At 43.2% G+C, this 25,202-nt stretch overlaps 1 protein-coding gene across 1 annotated transcript in view; it reads left to right on the top strand.

The window, feature by feature from the left end:
• Window positions 1-25,202, top strand: part of musk (muscle, skeletal, receptor tyrosine kinase) — a 129,233-nt gene that overhangs the window by 86,290 nt on the left and 17,741 nt on the right. Inside the window, exon 13 of the mRNA XM_083902550.1 lies at window positions 23,750-23,924. Within this exon, the coding sequence (XP_083758676.1) occupies window positions 23,750-23,924 (175 nt within the window). The remainder of the gene's footprint in view (window positions 1-23,749; window positions 23,925-25,202) is intronic.

The raw sequence follows: 25,202 nt of genomic DNA, 5'->3' as shown, positions 1-25,202 counted from the left end.
GGACTGTCATCAATCCAAGAAAGTTTGGTTCAGATTGGAACAGGATTTACAAAGTTATACCAGTTTCTTTAGTGTTGCACAGTAGATGGCATAGTCTGCTGCCACCAGGGGGCGTCGTTAAGACATTGAATATTGTCTTATAGACTACTCCAAGGCATCAATCCAGGGAAGGACATTGGATCCTCCATCGCAAAGTTATAAGCGTTTTGTTGTCTGTTTTTACAAATCAGAATGTTTGCCAACTTTAGCGCCCCCTATCTTGTACGCCATGCGACATTTTAAAAAACTTTCACTAACTTTTGATCCTCAACTCGTCCACATTAACCTCGCCAAGTTTGAAGGTGATAGCACAAAAGCTCTAGGACAAGATAGATTTAATAGCAAATAAAATTCTTTCTGTTGCCACCAGGGGGCGCTGTTTTCGAAATTAAATATTTTCAGGTAGACTTGTTCAGGGTCGGACTGTCATCGATCCAAGGAAGTTTGGTTCAAATCGGAACAGGATTCACAAAGTTATCATCATAAATGTACTTTTTTTGGGTAATATTCCTCTCACCACTAGAGGCGCTGTTTTCGAACGTGACCGTTTTTTCATATTCATCTTTAAGAACTATCGATCATGAACCACGGCAAGTTTGGTTCATATCTGACCTTCCAATGCAAAGTTATAAGAGATTTGGTCAACATCAGAATGATCGCCAACTTTAGCGCCCCCTATCTCGTACGCCGTGCGACATTTTAGAACGCTTTCACCAACTTTTGATCCTAAACTCGTCCACATTAACCTCGCCAAGTTTGAAGGTGATAGCACAAAAGCTCTAGGACAAGATAGATTTTATAGCAAATAAAATTATTTCTGTTGCCACCAGGGGGCGCTGTTTTCGAAATTAAATATTTTCATATAGACATTATCAGGGCTGGAGGAACATCTATCCAAGGAAGTTTGGTTCAGTTTGGACCAGGACTCGCAAAGTTATAAGAGTTTGTTTTTTTGTCGCACAAATCCGACTTTGCACCTCGCACCTCGCTACACCGTTAAACAATGCGCTATGATATTCAACACGCATCATCTACCATGTGTTTTCAATGTTTCAGTGTCATTTTGAGTCGGATACGACAATCTCTGTAAAAGTTATTACCGAAATCGTAAATAAACTTTTTTTTTGTATATTCTCTTCCACCACCAGGAGGCGATGGTTTCAAACATGATCATTTTTGCATAGGTGTCTTCAGCCACTACCCATCATCAATCATGGCAAGTTTGGCTCCGACTTGACCTTCCATCGCAAAGTTATAAGCGTTTCGTTGCGTGTTGGGAAAATTTGGAATTTTCGCCAACTTTGGCGCCACCTATCTCGTGCGCCATGCAAGATTTCAAAAAACTTTTCAGATTAGATTGTACCTCAACTGGTCCACATCGACCTCGCCAAGTTTGAAGGTGATTGCTCAAAAACTGTAGATTTTGGTATCTACGGCAAGTTATGCTGTAAATTCGCCAAAAACGCCTCCGTTTTCGCCTTCAATCCAAGATGGCGGCCTTCCTTTAGGTTTCACAGAAAACTTGTGATTGACTTTTGCCCATGGCACAACCTAATGAACGTGTGTACCAAGTTTCGTTCATGTACGTTATTCCCGACAGGAATTGACCTAGTAGCACTTTTTTGCGTCAGTCTGAAGCCCCGCCCACTTCCATTTTTTGACGCACATTCACCGAACCACTTTAGTTCGGCGATTTAAGTTAGGTCTGATGTTGTCCCCAAAATTCGCGAGGTTTGAGATCCGTTTAGGCCTTCAAAAAGGCACATTCCTCGTGTGAAGAATAATAATAATAACTAGCACCGCAAGCGGTGGTAACGGGTTCGAGCTTGACGCTACGTCGCGACCCGCGCCCACCTCGTCGCTTGCGCCCTGATCTCGTCTCTCGTTCATTCGCTGCTTGCTGTCGTAGTTCTAATTGGCGCCGTCTGTGCAGATGTTGGGCTGTGGAGTAAAGTCATGTATTATTTCATGCTAAGTGCGTTACACTTTCTGTTGGGAGGACACTGTTTGCATGTTCAGTATAGGTCCCTGGTCTCACGTGTCAAGTTCCGTGCTGATCGATCAATGTACGGTAAAGTTACAGGGCACTTCCTGTTTAAAATGGCTGACTTCCTGTTGGGTCAAAGGCGTGTCCATTAACATGTTCAGGGACGTTCTATTGACTCACATATCATGTTTCGTGGCGATCGGGCAATGTATGGCAAAGTTACATTCTACTTCCTGTTGCGGCAGATCCACTTCCTGTCAGGAAGTCGTCTGTTGCTGACATGGTCGGAGCGGTTTTGTGGTCCCACATATCAGGTATGAGGAGGATACAACAATCCTTGTTATAGCAGCATAAAAAAGTTTGATATGTAATGTTATATCCAGCAACCAGGGGGCGCTGTTTTTTAAATTGAAGATTTTCATACGGACTTTTTCAGGGCCATACTGTCATCGATCCAAGGAGGTTTGGTTCAAATCGGAACATGTTCCACAAAGTTATCATCATAAATGTACTTTTTTTGGGTAATAATACTCTCACCACTAGAGGCGCTGTTTCTGAACGTGACCGTTTTTTCATATTCGTCTTTAAGACCTATCGATCATGAACCACGGCAAGTTTGGTTCATATCTGACCTTCCAATGCAAAGTTATAAGAGATTTGGTCAACATCAGAATGATCGCCAACTTTAGCGCCCCCTATCTCGTACGCCGTGCGACATTTTAGAAAGCTTTCACCAACTTTTGATCCTCTACCTGTCAACATTGACCTCGCCAAGTTTGAAGGTGATAGCACAAAAGCTCTAGGACAAGATAGATTTTATAGCAAATAAAATTCTTTCTGTTTCCACCAGGGGGCGCTGTTTTCGAAATTGAATATTTTCATGTAGACTTGTTCAGGGTCGGACTGTCATCGATCCAAGGAAGTTTGGTTCAAATCGGAACATGTTCCACAAAGTTATCATCATAAATGTACTTTTTTTGGGTAATAATACTCTCACCACTAGAGGCGCTGTTTCCGAACGTGACCGTTTTTTCATATTCGTCTTTAAGACCTATCGATCATGAACCACGGCAAGTTTGGTTCATATCTGACCTTCCAATGCAAAGTTATAAGAGATTTGGTCAACATCAGAATGATCGCCAACTTTAGCGCCCCCTATCTCGTACGCCGTGCGACATTTTAGAAAGCTTTCACCAACTTTTGATCCTCTACCTGTCCACATTGACCTCGCCAAGTTTGAAGGTGATAGCACAAAAGCTCTAGGACAAGATAGATTTTATAGCAAATAAAATTCTTTCTGTTTCCACCAGGGGGCGCTGTTTTCGAAATTGAATATTTTCATATAGACATTGTCAGGGCTGGAGGAACATCAATCCAAGGAAGTTTGGTTCAGTTTGGACCAGGACTCGCAAAGTTATAAGAGTTTGTTTTTTTGTCGCAATAATCCGACTTTGCACCCCGCACCTCGCTACATCGTTAAACAATGCGCTGTCATATTCAACACGCATCATCTACCATGTGTTTTCAATGTTTCAGTGTCATTTTGAGTCGGATACGACAATCTCTGTAAAAGTTATTACCGAAATCGTAAATAAACTTTTTTTTTGTATATTCTCTTCCACCACCAGGAGGCGATGGTTTCAAACGTGATCATTTTTGCATAGGTGTCTTCAGCAACTACCCATCATCAATCATGGCAAGTTTGGCTCCGACTTGACCTTCCATCGTAAAGTTATAAGCGTTTCGTTGCGTGTTGGGAAAATTTGGAATTTTCGCCAACTTTGGCGCCACCTATCTCGTGCGCCATGCAATATTTCAAAAAACTTTTCAGATTAGATCGTACCTCAACTGGTCCACATCAACCTCGCCAAGTTTGAGGGTGATTGCTCAAAAACTGTAGATTTTGGTATCTACGGCAAGTTATGCTGTAAATTCGCCAAAAACGCCTCCGTTTTCGCCTTCAATCCAAGATGGCGGCCTTCCTGTAGGTTTCACAGAAAACTTGTGATTGACTTTTGCCCATGGCACAACCTAATGAACGTGTGTACCAAGTTTCGTTCATGTACGTTATTCCCGACAGGAGTTGACCTAGTAGCACATTTTTGCGTCATTCTGAAGCCCCGCCCACTTCCATTTTTTGACGCACATTCACCGAACCACTTTGGTTCGGCGATTTAAGTTAGGTCTGATGTTGTCCTAAAAATTCGCGAGGTTTGAGATCCGTTTAGGCCTTCAAAAAGGCACATTCCTCGTGTGAAGAATAATAATAAGAATAAATATAATGTTTCGTGGAGATAGGGCAACGTACGGCAAAGTTAAATTCTACTTCCTGTTTTGGCGTTCCACTTCCTGTTTGGAGTTTAGCTTTTGCAGACATGTCCAGGATAGGTTCCTGGTCTCACGTGTCAAGTTCCGTGCAGATTGATCAATGTACGGTAAAGTTACAGGGGACTTCCTGTTTAAAATGGCTGACTTCCTGTTTGGTCAAAGGCGTGTCCATTAACATGTTCAGGGAAGTTCTATTGACTCACATATCATGTTTCGTGGCGATCGGGCAATGTATGGCAAAGTTACATTCTACTTCCTGTTGCGGCGGATCCACTTCCTGTCAGGAAGTCATCTGTTGCTGACATGGTCGGAGCGGTTTTGTGGTCCCACATATCACGTATGAGGATGATACAACAATCCCTGTTATAGCAGCATAAAAAAGTGTGATATGTAATGTTATATCCAGCAACCAGGGGGCGCTGTTTTTTAAATTGAAGATTTTCATACGGACTTTTTCAGGGCCATACTGTCATCGATCCAAGGAGGTTTGGTTCAAATCGGAACATGTTCCACAAAGTTATCATCATAAATGTACTTTTTTTGGGTAATAATACTCTCACCACTAGAGGCGCTGTTTCTGAACGTGACCGTTTTTTCATATTCGTCATTAAGACCTATCGATCATGAACCACGGCAAGTTTGGTTCATATCTGACCTTCCAATGCAAAGTTATAAGAGATTTGGTCAACATCAGAATGATCGCCAACTTTAGCGCCCCCTATCTCGTACGCCGTGCGACATTTTAGAAAGCTTTCAATAACATTTGATCCTCAACTCGTCCACATTGACCTCGCCAAGTTTGAAGGTGATAGCACAAAAGCTCTAGGACAAGATAGATTTTATAGCAAATAAAATTCTTTCTGTTTCCACCAGGGGGCGCTGTTTTCGAAATTAAATATTTTCATGTAGACTTGTTCAGGGTCGGACTGTCATCGATCCAAGGAAGTTTGGTTCAAATCGGAACAGGATTCACAAAGTTATCATCATAAATGTACTTTTTTTGGGTAATAATCCTCTCACCACTAGAGGCGCTGTTTCCGAACGTGACCGTTTTTTCATATTCGTCTTTAAGAACTATCGATCATGAACCACGGTAAGTTTGGTTCATATCTGACCTTCCATCGCAAAGATATAAGAGATTTGGTCAACATCATAATGATCGCCAACTTTAGCGCCCCCTATCTCGTACGCCGTGCGACATTTTAAAACAGTTTCAATAACATTTGATCCAAAACTCGTCCACATTGACCTCGCCAAGTTTGAAGGTGATAGCACAAAAGCTCTAGGACTAGATAGATTTTATAGCAAATAAAATTCTTTCTGTTGCCACCAGGGGGCGCTGTTTTCGAAATTAAATATTTTCATATAGACATTGTCAGGGCTGGAGGAACATCAATCCAAGGAAGTTTGGTTCAGTTTGGACCAGGACTCGCAAAGTTATAAGAGTTTGTTTTTTTGTCGCAAAAATCCGACTTTGCACCTCGCACCTCGCTACACCGTTAAAGAATGTGCTATCATATTCAACACGCATCATCTACCATGTGTTTTCAATGTTTCAGTGTCATTTTGAGTCGGATACGACAATCTCTGTAAAAGTTATTACCGAAATCGTAAATTAACTTTTTTTTTGTATATTCTCTTCCACCACCAGGAGGCGATGGTTTCAAATGTGATCATTTTTGCATAGGTGTCTTCAGCAACTACCCACCATCAATCATGGCAAGTTTGGCTCCGACTTGACCTTCCATCGTAAAGTTATGAGCGTTTCGTTGCGTGTTGGGAAAATTTGGAATTTTCGCCAACTTTGGCGCCACCTATCTCGTGCGCCATGCAAGATTTCAAAAAACTTTTCAGATTAGATCGTACCTCAACTGGTCCACATCGACCTCGCCAAGTTTGAAGGTGATTGGTCAAAAACTGTAGATTTTGGTATCTACGGCAAGTTATGCTGTAAATTCGCCAAAAACGCCTCCGTTTTCGCCTTCAATCCAAGATGGCGGCCTTCCTGTAGGTTTCACAGAAAACTTGTGATTGACTTTTGCCCATGGCACAACCTAATGAACGTGTGTACCAAGTTTCGTTCATGTACGTTATTCCCGACAGGAATTGACCTAGTAGCACTTTTTTGCGTCAGTCTGAAGCCCCGCCCACTTCCATTTTTTGACGCACATTCACCGAACCACTTTGGTTCGGCGATTTAAGTTAGGTCTGATGTTGTCCCAAAAATTCACGAGGTTTGAGATCCGTTTAGGCCTTCAAAAAGGCACTTTCTTCGTGTGAAGAATAATAATAATAACTCTTACGATTACAATAGGGTTCTTGCACAGTCGTGCTCGAACCCTAATAATAATAATAACTCTTTCAATTACAATAGGGTTCTTGCACAGTCGTGCTCGAACCCTAATAACTCTTTCAGTTTCAATAGGGTTCTTGCACAGTCGTGCTCGAACCCTAATAATAATAATAATAACAAGCGGTGGTAACGGGTTCGAGCTTGACGCTACGTCGCGACCTGCGCCCACCTCGTCGCTTGCGCCCTGATCTCGTCTCTCGTTCATTCGCTGCTTGCTGTCGTAGTTCTAATTGGTGCCGTCCGTGCGGATGTTGGGCTGTGGAGTAAAGTCATATATTATTTCCTGTTAAGTGCGTTACACTTTCTGTCGGGAGGACATTGTTTGCGTGTTCAGGATAGGTCCCTGGCCTCACATACCAAGTTCCATGCAGAGCGGTCAATGTACAGTAAAGTTAGAGGGCACTTCCTGTTAAAATGGCTGACTTCCTGTTGGGTCAGAGCGTGTCTATTAACATGTTCAGGGAAGTTCCCTTGACACACATATAATGTTTCGTGGAGATAGGGCAACGTACGGCAAAGTTAAATTCTACTTCCTGTTTTGGCGTTCCACTTCCTGTTTGGAGTTTAGCTTTTGCAGACATGTCCAGGATAGGTTCCTGGTCTCACGTGTCAAGTTCCGTGCAGATTGATCAATGTACGGTAAAGTTACAGGGCACTTCCTGTTTAAAATGGCTGACTTCCTGTTGGGTCAAAGGCGTGTCCATTAACATGTTCAGGGAAGTTCTATTGACTCACATATTGTGTTTCGTGGCGATCGGGCAATGTATGGCAAAGTTACATTCTACTTCCTGTTGCGGCGGATCCACTTCCTGTCAGGAAGTTGTCTGTTGCTGACATGGTCGGAGCGGTTTTGTGGTCCCACATATCAGGTATGAGGAGGATACAACAATCCCTGTTATAGCAGCATAAAAAAGTGTGATATGTAATGTTATATCCAGCAACCAGGGGGCGCTGTTTTTTAAATTGAAGATTTTCATATAGACTTTTTCAGGGTCGGACTGTCATCAATCCAAGGAAGTTTGGTTCTGATTGGAACAGGATTTACAAAGTTATACCAGTTTTTTTTGTGTTGCACAGTAGATGGCATAGTCTGCTGCCACCAGGGGGCGTTGTTAAGACATTGAATATTGTCATATAGACTACTCCAAGGCATCAATCCAGGGAAGGACATTGGATCCTCCATCGCAAAGTTATAAGTGTTTCGTTGTCTGTTTTTACAAATCAGAATGTTTGCCAACTTTAGCGCCCCCTATCTTGTACGCCATGCGACATTTTAAAAAACCTTCACCAACTTTTGATCCTCAACTCGTCCACATTGACCTCACCAAGTTTGAAGGTGATAGCACAAAAGCTCTAGGACAAGTTCGTTCAAATGCCAAATGTAGTTATGTCTGCTAACACCAGGGGCGCTGTTTTCTAAAGTGAATATTTACATGTAGACTTGTTCAGGGTCGGACTGTCATTGATCCAAGGAAGTTTGGTTCAAATCGGAACAGGATTCACAAAGTTATCATCATAAATGTACTTTTTTTGGGTAATAATCCTTTCACCACTAGAGGCGCTGTTTCCGAACGTGACCGTTTTTTCATATTCGTCTTTAAGACCTATCGATCATGAACCACGGCAAGTTTGGTTCATATCTGACCTTCCAATGCAAAGTTCTAAGAGATTTGGTCAACATCAGAATGATCGCCAACTTTAGCGCCCCCTATCTCGTACGCCGTGCGACATTTTAGAAAGCTTTCACCAACTTTTGATCCTAAACTCGTCCACATTAACCTCGCCAAGTTTGAAGGTGATAGCACAAAAGCTCTAGGACAAGATAGATTTAATAGCAAATAAAATTCTTTCTGTTGCCACCAGGGGGCGCTGTTTTCGAAATTAAATATTTTCATATAGACATTGTCAGGGCTGGAGGAACATCAATCCAAGGAAGTTTGGTTCAGTTTGGACCAGGACTCGCAAAGTTATAAGAGTTTGTTTTTTTGTCGCAATAATCCGACTTTGCACCCCGCACCTCGCTACATCGTTAAACAATGCGCTGTCATATTCAACACGCATCATCTACCATGTGTTTTCAATGTTTCAGTGTCATTTTGAGTCGGATACGACAATCTTTGTAAAAGTTATTACCGAAATCGTAAATAAACTTTTTTTTTGTATATTCTCTTCCACCACCAGGAGGCGATGGTTTCAAACGTGATCATTTTTGCATAGGTGTCTTCAGCAACTACCCATCATCAATCATGGCAAGTTTGGCTCCGACTTGACCTTCCATCGCAAAGTTATAAGCGTTTCGTTGCGTGTTGGGAAAATTTGGAATTTTCGCCAACTTTGGCGCCACCTATCTCGTGCGCCATGCAATATTTCAAAAAACTTTTCAGATTAGATCGTACCTCAACTGGTCCACATCGACCTCGCCAAGTTTGAAGGTGATTGCTCAAAAACTGTAGATTTTGGTATCTACGGCAAGTTATGCTGTAAATTCGCCAAAAACGCCTCCGTTTTCGCCTTCAATCCAAAATGGCGGCCTTCCTGTAGGACTCACAAAAAACTTGTGATTGACTTTTGCCCATGGCACAACCTAATGAACGTGTGTACCAAGTTTCGTTCATGTACGTTATTCCCGACAGGAGTTGACCTAGAAGCACTTTTTTGCGTCAGTATTTAGCCCCGCCCACTTCCATTTTTTGACGCACATTCCCCGAACCACTTTCGTTCGGCGATTTAAGCCAGGTCTGATGTTGTCCCAAAAATTTGTGAGGTTTGAGATCCGTTTAGGCCTTCAAAAAAGCACTTTCTTCGTGGGAAAAATAATAATAATAATAATAATAATAACTCTTCCGATTACAATAGGGTTCTTGCACAGTCGTGCTCGAACCCTAATAATAATAATAACTCCTTCAATTACAATAGGGTTCTTGCACAGTCGTGCTCGAACCCTAATAACTCTTTCAATTACAATAGGGTTCTTGCACAGTCGTGCTCGAACCCTAATAATAACTCTTACGATTACAATAGGGTTCTTGCACAGTCGTGCTCGAACCCTAATAATAACTCTTTCAATTACAATAGGGTTCTTGCACAGTCGTGCTCGAACCCTAATAATAATAACTCTTTCAATTACAATAGGGTTCTTGCACAGTCGTGCTCGAACCCTAATAACTCTTTCAATTACAATAGGGTTCTTGCACAGTCGTGCTCGAACCCTAATAATAATAATAATAACTCTTCCGATTACAATAGGGTTCTTGCACAGTCGTGCTCGAACCCTAACAAGCGGTGGTAACGGGTTCGAGCTTGACGCTACGTTGCGACCCGCGCCCACCTCGTCGCTTGCGCCCTGATCTCGTCTCTCGTTCATTCGCTGCTTGCTGTCGTAGTTCTAATTGGCGCCGTCCGTGCGGATGTTGGGCTGTGGAGTAAAGTCATATATTATTTCCTGTTAAGTGCGTTACACTTTCTGTCAGGAGGACATTGTTTGCGTGTTCAGGATAGGTCCCTGGCCTCACATACCAAGTTCCATGCAGAGCGGTCAATGTACAGTAAAGTTAGAGGGCACTTCCTGTTAAAATGGCTGACTTCCTGTTGGGTCAGAGCGTGTCTATTTACATGTTCAGGGAAGTTCCCTTGACACACATATAATGTTTCGTGGAGATAGGGCAACGTACGGCAAAGTTACATTCTACTTCCTGTTTTGGCGTTCCACTTCCTGTTTGGAGTTTAGCTTTTGCAGACATGTTCAGGATAGGTTCCTGGTCTCACGTGTCAAGTTCCGTGCAGATTGATTAATGTACGGTAAAGTTACAGGGGACTTCCTGTTTAAAATGGCTGACTTCCTGTTTGGTCAAAGGCGTGTCCATTAACATGTTCAGGGAAGTTCTATTGACTCACATATCATGTTTCGTGGCGATCGGGCAATGTATGGCAAAGTTACATTCTACTTCCTGTTGCGGCGGATCCACTTCCTGTCAGGAAGTCATCTGTTGCTGACATGGTCGGAGCGGTTTTGTGGTCCCACATATCACGTATGAGGATTATACAACAATCCATGTTATAGCAGCATAAAAAAGTGTGATATGTAATGTTATATCCAGCAACCAGGGGGCGCTGTTTTATAAATTGAAGATTTTCATATAGACTGCTTCAGGGTTGGACTGTAATCAATCCAAGAAAATTTGGTTCAGATTGGAACAGGATTTACAAAGTTATACCAGTTTCTTTAGTGTTGCACAGTAGATGGCAAAGTCTGCTGCCACCAGGGGGCGTCGTTAAGACATTGAATATTGTCTTATAGACTACTTCAAGGCATCAATCCAGGGAAGGACATTGGATCCTCCATCGCAAAGTTATAAGCGTTTTGTTGTCTGTTTTTACAAATCAGAATGTTTGCCAACTTTAGCGCCCCCTATCTTGTACGCCATGCGACATTTTAAAAAACCTTCACTAACTTTTGATCCTCAACTCGTCCACATTAACCTCGCCAAGTTTGAAGGTGATAGCACAAAAGCTCTAGGACAAGATAGATTTAATAGCAAATAAAATTCTTTCTGTTGCCACCAGGGGGCGCTGTTTTCGAAATTAAATATTTTCAGGTAGACTTGTTCAGGGTCGGACTGTCATCAATCCAAGGAAGTTTGGTTCAAATCGGAACAGGATTCACAAAGTTATCATCATACATGTACTTTTTTTGGATAATATTCCTCTCACCACTAGAGGAGCTGTTTTCGAACGTGACCGTTTTTTCATATTCATCTTTAAGAACTATCGATCATGAACCACGGCAAGTTTGGTTCATATCTGACCTTCCAATGCAAAGTTATAAGAGATTTGGTCAACATCATAATGATCGCCAACTTTAGCGCCCCCTATCTCGTACGCCGTGCGACATTTTAGAAAGCTTTCACTAACTTTTGATCCTCAACTCGTCCACATTAACCTCGCCAAGTTTGAAGGTGATAGCACAAAAGCTCTAGGACAAGATAGATTTAATAGCAAATAAAATTCTTTCTGTTGCCACCAGGGGGCGCTGTTTTCGAAATTGAATATTTTCATGTAGACGTCGTCAGGACTGGAGGAACATCAATCCAAGGAAGTTTGGTTCAGTTTGGACCAGGACTCGCAAAGTTATAAGAGTTTGTTTTTTTGTCGCAAAAATCCGACTTTGCTCCGCCCACGCTGCTACACCGTTAAAGAATGCGCTATCATATTCAACACGCATCATCTACCATGTGTTTTCAATGTTTCAGTGTCATTTTGAGTCGGATACGACAATCTCTGTAAAAGTTATTACCGAAATCGTAAATTAACTTTTTTTTTGTATATTCTCTTCCACCACCAGGAGGCGATGGTTTCAAACGTGATCATTTTTGCATAGGTGTCTTCAGCAACTACCCATCATCAATCATGGCAAGTTTGGCTCCGACTTGACCTTCCATCGCAAAGTTATAAGCGTTTCGTTGCGTGTTGGGAAAATTTGGAATTTTCGCCAACTTTGGCGCCACCTATCTCGTGCGCCATGCAAGATTTCAAAAAACTTTTCAGATTAGATCGTACCTCAACTGGTCCACATCGACCTCGCCAAGTTTGAAGGCGATTGCTCAAAAACTGTAGATTTTGGTATCTACGGCAAGTTATGCTGTAAATTCGCCAAAAACGCCTCCGTTTTCGCCTTCAATCCAAGATGGCGGCCTTCCTGTAGGTTTCACAGAAAACTTGTGATTGACTTTTGCCCATGGCACAACCTAATGAACGTATGTACCAAGTTTCGTTCATGTACGTTATTCCCGACAGGAATTGACCTAGTAGCACTTTTTTGCGTCAGTCTGAAGCCCCGCCCACTTCCATTTTTTGACGCACATTCACCGAACCACTTTTTTACAAAATTTTTAGCAAGGTCTGATGTTGTCCCGAAAATTCGTGAGGTTTCGGATCCGTTTAGGCCTTCAAAAAGGCACTTTTTTTTGGTGAAGAAGAATAATAATAATAACTCTTACGATTACAATAGGGTTCTTGCACAGTCGTGCTCGAACCCTAATAACTCTTTCAATTACAATAGGGTTCTTGCACAGTCGTGCTCGAACCCTAATAATAATAATAATAACTCCTTCAATTACAATAGGGTTCTTGCACAGTCGTGCTCGAACCCTAATAATAATAATAATAACTAGCACCGCAAGCGGTGGTAACGGGTTCGAGCTTGACGCTTCGTCGCGACCCGCGCCCACCTCGTCGCTTGCGCCCTGATCTCGTCTCTCGTTCATTCGCTGCTTGCTGTCGTAGTTCTAATTGGCGCCGTCCGTGCGGATGTTGGGCTGTGGAGTAAAGTCATATATTATTTCCTGTTAAGTGCGTTACACTTTCTGTCGGGAGGACATTGTTTGCGTGTTCAGGATAGGTCCCTGGCCTCACATACCAAGTTCCATGCAGAGCGGTCAATGTACAGTAAAGTTAGAGGGCACTTCCTGTTAAAATGGCTGACTTCCTGTTGGGTCAGAGCGTGTCTATTAACATGTTCAGGGAAGTTCCCTTGACACACATATAATGTTTCGTGGAGATAGGGCAACGAACGGCAAAGTTACATTCTACTTCCTGTTTTGGCGTTCCACTTCCTGTTTGGAGTTCAGCTTTTGCAGACATGTTCAGGATAGGTTCCTGGTCTCACGTGTCAAGTTCCGTGCAGATTGATCAATGTACGGTAAAGTTACAGGGGACTTCCTGTTTAAAATGGCTGACTTCCTGTTTGGTCAAAGGTGTGTCCATTAACATGTTCAGGGAAGTTCTATTGACTCACATATCATGTTTCGTGGCGATCGGGCAATGTATGGCAAAGTTACATTCTACTTCCTGTTGCGGCGGATCCACTTCCTGTCAGGAAGTCATCTGTTGCTGACATGGTCGGAGCGGTTTTGTGGTCCCACATATCACGTATGAGGATTATACAACAATCCCTGTTATAGCAGCATAAAAAAGTGTGATATGTAATGTTATATCCAGCAACCAGGGGGCGCTGTTTTTTAAATTGAAGATTTTCATACGGACTTTTTCAGGGCCATACTGTCATCGATCCAAGGAGGTTTGGTTCAAATCGGAACATGTTCCACAAAGTTATCATCATAAATGTACTTTTTTTGGGTAATAATACTCTCACCACTAGAGGCGCTGTTTCTGAACGTGACCGTTTTTTCATATTCGTCTTTAAGACCTATCGATCATGAACCACGGCTCGTTTGGTTCATATCTGACCTTCCAATGCAAAGTTATAAGAGATTTGGTCAACATCAGAATGATCGCCAACTTTAGCGCCCCCTATCTCGTACGCCGTGCGACATTTTAGAAAGCTTTCACCAACTTTTGATCCTCTACCTGTCCACATTGACCTCGCCAAGTTTGAAGGTGATAGCACAAAAGCTCTAGGACAAGATAGATTTTATAGCAAATAAAATTCTTTCTGTTTCCACCAGGGGGCGCTGTTTTCGAAATTGAATATTTTCATGTAGACTTGTTCAGGGTCGGACTGTCATCGATCCAAGGAAGTTTGTTTCAAATCGGAACATGTTCCACAAAGTTATCATCATAAATGTACTTTTTTTGGGTAATAATACTCTCACCACTAGAGGCGCTGTTTCCGAACGTGACCGTTTTTTCATATTCGTCTTTAAGACCTATCGATCATGAACCACGGCAAGTTTGGTTCATATCTGACCTTCCAATGCAAAGTTATAAGAGATTTGGTCAACATCAGAATGATCGCCAACTTTAGCGCCCCCTATCTTGTACGCCGTGCGACATTTTAGAAAGCTTTCACCAACTTTTGATCCTCTACCTGTCCACATTGACCTCGCCAAGTTTGAAGGTGATAGCACAAAAGCTCTAGGACAAGATAGATTTTATAGCAAATAAAATTCTTTCTGTTTCCACCAGGGGGCGCTGTTTTCGAAATTGAATATTTTCATATAGACATTGTCAGGGCTGGAGGAACATCAATCCAAGGAAGTTTGGTTCATTTTGGACCAGGACTCGCAAAGTTATAAGAGTTTGTTTTTTTGTCGCAATAATCCGACTTTGCACCCCGCACCTCGCTACATCGTTAAACAATGCGCTGTCATATTCAACACGCATCATCTACCATGTGTTTTCAATGTTTCAGTGTCATTTTGAGACGGATACGACAATCTCTGTAAAAGTTATTACTGAAATCGTAAATAAACTTTTTTTTTGTATATTCTCTTCCACCACCAGGAGGCGATGGTTTCAAACGTGATCATTTTTGCATAGGTGTCTTCAGCAACTACCCATCATCAATCATGGCAAGTTTGGCTCCGACTTGACCTTCCATCGCAAAGTTATAAGCGTTTCGTTGCGTGTTGGGAAAATTTGGAATTTTCGCCAACTTTGGCGCCACCTATCTCGTGCGCCATGCAATATTTCAAAAAACTTTTCAGATTAGATCGTACCTCAACTGGTCCACATCGACCTCGCCAAGTTTGAAGGTGATTACTCAAAAACTGTAGATTTTGGTATCTACGGCAAGTTATGCTGTAAATTCGCCAAAAACGCCTCCGTTTTCGCCTTCAATCCAAAATGGCGGCCTTCCTGTAGGTTTCACAGAAAACTTGTGATTGACTTTTGCCCATGGCACAACCTAATGAACGTGTGTACCAAGTTTCGTTCATGTACGTTATTCCCGACAGGAGTTGACCTAGTAGCACATTTTTGCGTCAGTCTGAAGCCCCGCCCACTTCCATTTTTTGACGCACATTCACCGAACCACTTTAGTTCGGCGATTTAAGTTAGGTCTGATGTTGTCCCCAAAATTCGCGAGGTTTGAGATCCGTTTAGGCCTTCAAAAAGGCACATTCCTCGTGTGAAGAATAATAATAATAACAAGTTCCGTGCAGATTGATCAATGTACGGTAAAGTTACAGGGGACTTCCTGTTTAAAATGGCTGACTTCCTGTTTGGTCAAAGGTGTGTCCATTAACATGTTCAGGGAAGTTCTATTGACTCACATATCATGTTTCGTGGCGATCGGGCAATGTATGGCAAAGTTACATTCTACTTCCTGTTGCGGCGGATCCACTTCCTGTCAGGAAGTCATCTGTTGCTGACATGGTCGGAGCGGTTTTGTGGTCCCACATATCACGTATGAGGATTATACAACAATCCCTGTTATAGCAGCATAAAAAAGTGTGATATGTAATGTTATATCCAGCAACCGGGGGCGCTGTTTTTTAAATTGAAGATTTTCATACGGACTTTTTCAGGGCCATACTGTCATCGATCCAAGGAGGTTTGGTTCAAATCGGAACATGTTCCACAAAGTTATCATCATAAATGTACTTTTTTTGGGTAATAATACTCTCACCACTAGAGGCGCTGTTTCTGAACGTGACCGTTTTTTCATATTCGTCTTTAAGACCTATCGATCATGAACCACGGCAAGTTTGGTTCATATCTGACCTTCCAATGCAAAGTTATAAGAGATTTGGTCAACATCAGAATGATCGCCAATTTTAGCGCCCCCTATCTCGTACGCCGTGCGACATTTTAGAAAGCTTTCACCAACTTTCGATCCTCTACCTGTCCACATTGACCTCGCCAAGTTTGAAGGTGATAGCACAAAAGCTCTAGGACAAGATAGATTTTATAGCAAATAAAATTCTTTCTGTTTCCACCAGGGGGCGCTGTTTTCGAAATTGAATATTTTCATGTAGACTTGTTCAGGGTCGGACTGTCATCGATCCAAGGAAGTTTGGTTCAAATCGGAACATGTTCCACAAAGTTATCATCATAAATGTACTTTTTTTGGGTAATAATACTCTCACCACTAGAGGCGCTGTTTCCGAACGTGACCGTTTTTTCATATTCGTCTTTAAGACCTATCGATCATGAACCACGGCAAGTTTGGTTCATATCTGACCTTCCAATGCAAAGTTATAAGAGATTTGGTCAACATCAGAATGATCGCCAACTTTAGCGCCCCCTATCTCGTACGCCGTGCGACACTTTAGAAAGCTTTCACCAACTTTTGATCCTCTACCTGTCCACATTGACCTCGCCAAGTTTGAAGGTGATAGCACAAAAGCTCTAGGACAAGATAGATTTTATAGCAAATAAAATTCTTTCTGTTTCCACCAGGGGGCGCTGTTTTCGAAATTGAATATTTTCATATAGACATTGTCAGGGCTGGAGGAACATCAATCCAAGGAAGTTTGGTTCAGTTTGGACCAGGACTCGCAAAGTTATAAGAGTTTGTTTTTTTGTCGCAATAATCCGACTTTGCACCTCGCACCTCGCTACACCGTTAAACAATGCGCTATCATATTCAACACGCATCATCAACCATGTGTTTTCAATGTTTCAGTGTCATTTTGAGTCAGATACGACAATCTCTGTAAAAGTTATTACCGAAATCGTAAATAAACTTTTTTTTTGTATATTCTCTTCCACCACCAGGAGGCGATGGTTTCAAACGTGTTCATTTTTGCATAGGTGTCTTCAGCAACTACCCATCATCAATCATGGCAAGTTTGGCTCCGACTTGATCTTCCATCGCAAAGTTATAAGCGTTTCGTTGCGTGTTGGGAAAATTTGGAATTTTCGCCAACTTTGGCGCCACCTATCTCGTGCGCCATGCAATATTTCAAAAAACTTTTCAGATTAGATCGTACCTCAACTGGTCCACATCAACCTCGCCAAGTTTGAGGGTGATTGCTCAAAAACTGTAGATTTTGGTATCTACGGCAAGTTATGCTGTAAATTCGCCAAAAACGCCTCCGTTTTCGCCTTCAATCCAAGATGGCGGCCTTCCTGTAGGTTTCACAGAAAACTTGTGATTGACTTTTGCCCATGGCACAACCTAATGAACGTGTGTACCAAGTTTCGTTCATGTACGTTATTCCCGACAGGAGTTGACCTAGTAGCACATTTTTGCGTCAGTCTGAAGCCCCGCCCACTTCCATTTTTTGACGCACATTCACCGAACCACTTTGGTTCGGCGATTTAAGTTAGGTCTGATGTTGTCCCAAAAATTCGCGTGGTTTGGGATCCGTTTAGGCCTTCAAAAAGGCACATTCCTCGTGTGAAGAATAATAATAATAATAACTAGCACCGCAAGCGGTGGTAACGGGTTCGAGCTTGACGCTACGTCGCGACCCGCGCCCACCTCGTCGCTTGCGCCCTGATCTCGTCTCTCGTTCATTCGCTGCTTGCTGTCGTAGTTCTAATTGGCGCCGTCCGTGCGGATGTTGGGCTGTGGAGTAAAGTCATATATTATTTCCTGTTAAGTGCGTTACACTTTCTGTCGGGAGGTCATTGTTTGCGTGTTCAGGATAGGTCCCTGGCCTCACATACCAAGTTCCGTGCAGAGCGGTCAATGTACAGTAAAGTTAGAGGGCACTTCCTGTTAAAATGGCTGACTTCCTGTTGGGTCAGAGCGTGTCTATTAACATGTTCAGGGAAGTTCCCTTGACACACATATAATGTTTCGTGGAGATAGGGCAACGTACGGCAAAGTTAAATTCTACTTCCTGTTTTGGCGTTCCACTTCCTGTTTGGAGTTTAGCTTTTGCAGACATGTCCAGGATAGGTTCCTGGTCTCACGTGTCAAGTTCCGTGCAGATTGATCAATGTACGGTAAAGTTACAGGGGACTTCCTGTTTAAAATGGCTGACTTCCTGTTTGGTCAAAGGCGTGTCCATTAACATGTTCAGGGAAGTTCTATTGACTCACATATCATGTTTTGTGGTGATCGGGCAATGGATGGCAAAGTTACATTCTACTTCCTGTTGCGGCGGATCCACTTCCTGTCAGGAAGTAATCTGTTGCTGACATGGTCGGAGCGGTTTTGTGGTCCCACATATCATGTATGAGGATGATACAACAATCCCTGTTATAGCAGCATAAAAAAGTGTGATATGTAATGTTATATCCAGCAACCAGGGGGCGCTGTTTTTTAAATTGAAGATTTTCATATAGACTTTTTCAGGGTAAGACTGTCATCAATCCAAGGAAGTTTGGTTCAGATTGGAACAGGATTTACAAAGTTATACCAGTTTCTTTTGTGTTGCACAGTAGATGGCATAGTCTGCTGCCACCAGGGGGCGTCGTTAAGACATTGAATATTGTCATATAGACTACTCCAAGGCATCAATCCAGGGAAGGACATTGGATCCTCCATCGCAAAGTTATAAGTGTTTCGTTGTCTGTCTTTACAAATCAGAATGTTTGCCAACTTTAGCGCCCCCTATCTCGTACGCCGTGGAACATTTTAGAAAGCTTTCAATAACATTTGATCCTCAACTCGTCCACATTGACCTCGCCAAGTTTGAAGGTGATAGCAGAAAAGCTCTAGGACAAGATAGATTTTATAGCAAATAAAATTCTTTCTGTTTCCACCAGGGGGCGCTGTTTTCGAAATTAAATATTTTCATGTAGACTTGTTCAGGGTCGGACTGTCATCGATCCAAGGAAGTTTGGTTCAAATCGGAACAGGATTCACAAAGTTATCATCATAAATGTACTTTTTTTGGGTAATAATCCTCTCACCACTAGAGGCGCTGTTTCCGAACGTGACCGTTTTTTTATAATCATCTTTAAGAACTATCGATCATGAACCACGGCAAGTTTGGTTCATATCTGACCTTCCAATGCAAAGTTATAAGAGATTTGGTCAACATCAGAATGATCGCCAACTTTAGCGCCCCCTATCTCGTACGCCGTGCGACATTTTAAAACAGTTTGAATAACATTTGATCCTCAACTCGTCCACATTGACCTCGCCAAGTTTGAAGGTGATAGCACAAAAGCTCTAGGACAAGATAGATTTTATAGCAAATAAAATTCTTTCTGTTGCCACCAGGGGGCACTGTTTTCGAAATTAAATATTTTCATATAGACATTGTCAGGGCTGGAGGAACATCAATCCAAGGAAGTTTGGTTCAGTTTGGACCAGGACTCGCAAAGTTATAAGAGTTTGTTTTTTTGTCGCAAAAATCCGACTTTGCACCTCGCACCTCGCTACACCGTTAAAGAATGCGCTGTCATATTCAACACGCATCATCTACCATGTGTTTTCAATGTTTCAGTGTCATTTTGAGTCGGATACGACAATCTCTGTAAAAGTTATTACCGAAATTGTAAATTAACTTTTTTTTTGTATATTCTCTTCCACCACCAGGAGGCGATGGTTTCAAACGTGATCATTTTTGCATAGGTGTCTTCAGCAACTACCCATCATCAATCATGGCAAGTTTGGCTCCGACTTGACCTTCCATCGCAAAGTTATAAGCGTTTCGTTGCGTGTTGGGAAAATTTGGAATTTTCGCCAACTTTGGCGCCACCTATCTCGTGCGCCATGCAATATTTCAAAAAACTTTTCAGATTAGATCGTACCTCAACTGGTCCACATCAAACTCGCCAAGTTTGAGGGTGATTGCTCAAAAACTGTAGATTTTGGTATCTACGGCAAGTTATGCTGTAAATTCGCCAAAAACGCCTCCGTTTTCGCCTTCAATCCAAGATGGCGGCCTTCCTGTAGGTTTCACAGAAAACTTGTGATTGACTTTTGCCCATGGCACAACCTAATGAACGTGTGTACCAAGTTTCGTTCATGTACGTTATTCCCGACAGGAGTTGACCTAGTAGCACATTTTTGCGTCATTCTGAAGCCCCGCCCACTTCCATTTTTTGACGCACATTCACCGAACCACTTTGGTTCGGCGATTTAAGTTAGGTCTGATGTTGTCCTAAAAATTCGCGAGGTTTGGGATCCGTTTAGGCCTTCAAAAAGGCACATTCCTCGTGTGAAGAATAATAATAATAACTAGCACCGCAAGCGGTGGTAACGGGTTCGAGCTTGACGCTACGTCGCGACCCGCGCCCACCTCGTCGCTTGCGCCCTGATCTCGTCTCTCGTTCATTCGCTGCTTGCTGTCGTAGTTCTAATTGGCGCCGTCCGTGCGGATGTTGGGCTGTGGAGTAAAGTCATATATTATTTCCTGTTAAGTGCGTTACACTTTCTGTCGGGAGGACATTGTTTGCGTGTTCAGGATAGGTCCCTGGCCTCACATACCAAGTTCCGTGCAGAGCGGTCAATGTACAGTAAAGTTAGAGGGCACTTCCTGTTAAAATGGCTTACTTCCTGTTGGGTCAGAGCGTGTCTATTAACATGTTCAGGGAAGTTCCCTTGACACACATATAATGTTTCGTGGAGATAGCGCAACGTACGGCAAAGTTAAATTCTACTTCCTGTTTTGGCGTTCCACTTCCTGTTTGGAGTTTAGCTTTTGCAGACATGTCCAGGATAGGTTCCTGGTCTCACGTGTCAAGTTCCGTGCAGATTGATCAATGTACGGTAAAGTTACAGGGGACTTCCTGTTTAAAATGGCTGACTTCCTGTTTGGTCAAAGGCGTGTCCATTAACATGTTCAGGGAAGTTCTATTGACTCACATATCATGTTTCGTGGCGATCGGGCAATGTATGGCAAAGTTACATTCTACTTCCTGTTGCGGCGGATCCACTTCCTGTCAGGAAGTCATCTGTTGCTGACATGGTCGGAGCGGTTTTGTGGTCCCACATATCACGTATGAGGATGATACAACGATCCCTGTCTTAGCAGCATAAAAAAGTGTGATATGTAATGTTATATCCAGCAACCAGGGGGCGCTGTTTTTTAAATTGAAGATTTTCATACAGACTTTTTCAGGGTCAGACTGTCATCAATCCAAGGAAGTTTGGTTCAGATTGGAACAGGATTTACAAAGTTATACCAGTTTCTTTTGTGTTGCACAGTAGATGGCATAGTCTGCTGCCACCAGGGGGCGTCGTTAAGACATTGAATATTGTCATATAGACTACTCCAAGGCATCAATCCAGGGAAGGACATTGGATCCTCCATCGCAAAGTTATAAGTGTTTCGTTGTCTGTCTTTACAAATCAGAATGTTTGCCAACTTTAGCGCCCCCTATCTCGTACGCCGTGCGACATTTTAGAAAGCTTTCACTAACTTTTGATCCTCAACTCGTCCACATTAACCTCGCCAAGTTTGAAGGTGATAGCACAAAAGCTCTAGGACAAGATAGATTTAATAGCAAAGAAAATTATTTCTGTTGCCACCAGGAGGCGCTGTTTTCGAAATTGAATATTTTCATGTAGACGTCGTCAGGGCTGGAGGAACATCAATCCAAGGAAGTTTGGTTCAGTTTGGACCAGGACTCGCAAAGTTATAAGAGTTTGTTTTTTTGTCGCAAAAATCCGACTTTGCACCGCCCACGCTGCTACACCGTTAAAGAATGCGCTATCATATTCAACACGCATCATCTACCATGTGTTTTCAATGTTTCAGTGTCATTTTGAGTGACACTTTTACAAACTCTGTAAAAGTTATTACCGAAATCGTAAATAAACTTTTTTTTTGTATATTCTCTTCCACCACCAGGAGGCAATGGTTTCAAACGTGATCATTTTTGCATAGGTGTCTTCAGCAACTACCCATCATCAATCATGGCAAGTTTGGCACCGACGTGACCTTCCATCGCAAAGTTATAAGCGTTTCGTTGCGTGTTGGGAAAATTTGGAATTTTCGCCAACTTTGGCGCCACCAAATACGTCCGCTATGCGATATTTCAAAAAAAAATTCAGATTAGATCGTACCTCAACTGGTCCACATCGACCTCGCCAAGTTTGAAGGTGATTGCTCAAAAACTGTAGATTTTGGTATCTACGGCAAGTTATGCTGTAAATTCGCCAAAAACGCCTCCGTTTTCGCCTTCAATCCAAAATGGCGGCCTTACTGTAGGTTTCACAGAAAACTTGTGATTGACTTTTGCCCATGGCACAACCTAATGAACGTGTGTACCAAGTTTCGTTCATGTACGTTATTCCCGACAGGAGTTGACCTAGTAGCACTTTTTTGCGTCAGTATTTAGCCCCGCCCACTTCCATTTTTTGACGCACATTCACCGAACCACTGTGGTTCGGCGATTTAAGTTAGATCTGATGTTGTCCCAAAAATTCGCGAGGTTTGAGATCCGTTTAGGCCTTCAAAAAGGCACTTTCTTCGTGGGAAAAATAATAATAATAATAACTCTTACGATTACAATAGGGTTCTTGCACAGTCGTGCTCGAACCCTAATAATAACTCTTTCAATTACAATAGGGTTCTTGCACAGTCGTGCTCGAACCCTAATAATAATAACTCTTTCAATTACAATAGGGTTCTTGCACAGTCGTGCTCGAACCCTAATAACTCTTTCAATTACAATAGGGTTCTTGCACAGTCGTGCTCGAACCCTAATAATGATAGCATGGTTGGGATAAGGTCGCTGTGGAATCTTTCTACCAGACTACAGACAAGGCAACGTGAGGCTGATTTCAAACATTTTGAACACATGCATGTGCAGGACTGTTGTTTTTAACATACTAACGTAGTGTTAGTGCTATAGTACTAATGCTAACGTACTATAATACTAATGCTACTCCAGCTTATTCAGCTCCAGCCGCACATGTACTGAGCTCATAACTCCGTACGTCTCGGACCGTTGGTCTCGTGATGACTAAAGCTCATGAAACATGATGACGTCCACGTGTTTGTTGTTAGAGTCGTCACGACAACCCCCCATCATGTCCTTCATTAAGGAGCTTTTACATCCTATGTTATGGTAAAGCCGTCAGTCCAGAATAGATCCCGGAGCTTAAATGCACATGCACTCCAGGACAGCAAATGTATTGATCAAACATTGCTTATGCCGTATTCAGGTCTGTTTCCTGTTTATCCCCCTCCAGACTTAACAGAAGAGAGCAGAAAATGCTTTAGTCAGAAACACCTGGACACAGAAGCTGGCTCGCAGATGTCGTCTCTTTGTCGAGTGGTAGAAATAAGCAACAGCCAGAAGGCCATGAAATGATCTTTGAAGGAAAAATTCTGATTCCTAACAGCAGTTCATTTCTTTTGTCCTACTTTTCTACAGCTTTTGTGCTCAGCAAAGAGACCTCTCGTTGATCATCATCTCGTACCACTTTCCTTGTCTTGTCCCCGCAGGTTCCTCACCAACACCGCCTGTCCGTGGACGTCATTCCCGAGCTGAAGGACGCGGACAATCGCTGCAGGAACCCAGGAGGAATCAGCGACAAGCCCTGGTGCTACACCTCAAATCCTAACATACGCTGGGAGTACTGTGCCGTGCGGCAGTGTGGGGAGGCAAGCACAGCGTCAGGTATAGCCCTGTTTCTAGGGTTAGGGTTAGGGTTCAGGTTATGAACCCAGGTTTTGACCCAGGAAGTGTCGAATAAAGGTGGAAATGTTCAATATTTATGAAGTAAACCAGACTCTTCCTTGCCAGTGAAGTTTTTTTTAATGTAGGTATTACAGCAGATATCGAAAGTTACGAATGTAACTACGGTTCTATGAATCCTGGATGACCGCCAGAGGCGGTGCTTAAAGCACTGGATATCTCCACCTCGCGCATGCGCATTTCGAGTACCTAATATCAACATAGTCACTTGTGACCCTCCCCGTGACACCGGGAAGGCTATAACTTCCGGTGTCATCGGAGGCTCAGTTCCCAGAATCTTCTCGCGAGAACACAAGGATTCTGAGTGACTGGACGCTCTGGCGGTCATCCAGGATTCATAGAACCGTAGTTACATTCGTAACTTTCGTTCTATTTCATCCTTACTGACCGCCAGAGGCGGTGCTTAAAGCACTGGATGACTCATACCAACAAGGTCACAAAGAATCCGACACCCACCTCACTCATCAGAGACAGTAGAGCTCAGACGCAGGATCACATCCATCGGATGGGGAGCAGCGACGTTGACACGATAAAACCGTGCAAATGTGCCAGGCGACGTCCATGATGCCGCAGCACAGATTGACTCCAAGGGCACCCCTCTCAGCGCCGCCCATGATGTAGAGACACTTCTAGTGGAGTGGCACCTCACCCCGGATGGCGGGGGGCAGCCACTGGCCTTATAGGCTTGCATGATGGCATCGACAACCCAGTGGGACAGCCTCTGTTTGGAAAGTGCACAACCTCTGTTAGGGCCACTATGACACACAAACAGCTGCTCCGACCGCCGTATACCGGCCGTAGCAGCAACATAAGCCTCTAGTGCCCGGACCGGGCATAGCAGCTCCGACCTACCCTCCTCAGACAGGGAGCCAAAGCGTGCGAGCTGAATAGGCTGGTTGAGATGCGTACGTGAAAGCACCTTGGGCAGGAACGCCACATTCGGCCACAGGACCACACCTGAACCATCAGGGTTCCATCGCAGGCAGGTATCAGCCACTGACAGGGCATGTAACTCCCCGACCCTCTTCGCGGAGGTAATGGCGAGCAGAAAAGCAGCCTTCATAGAAAGCCATTTCAGCTCCACTTGGGTCAGAGGCTCAAACGGAGGTGACCGCATGGCCTCCAGCACCAGGGGCAAGTCCCATGCTGGAGCCCTCAGGGTCCTTGGAGGACGCAGCCTCAGTGTCCCTTTAAGGAAGA

This window comes from Microchirus variegatus (assembly GCF_963457635.1).
Source record: "Microchirus variegatus genome assembly, chromosome: 16".
Classification (NCBI taxonomy): domain Eukaryota; kingdom Metazoa; phylum Chordata; class Actinopteri; order Pleuronectiformes; family Soleidae; genus Microchirus; species Microchirus variegatus.
The sequence above is the reverse complement of the archived record's forward strand: the minus strand, read 5'-3'. Positions and strand labels throughout refer to the sequence as shown.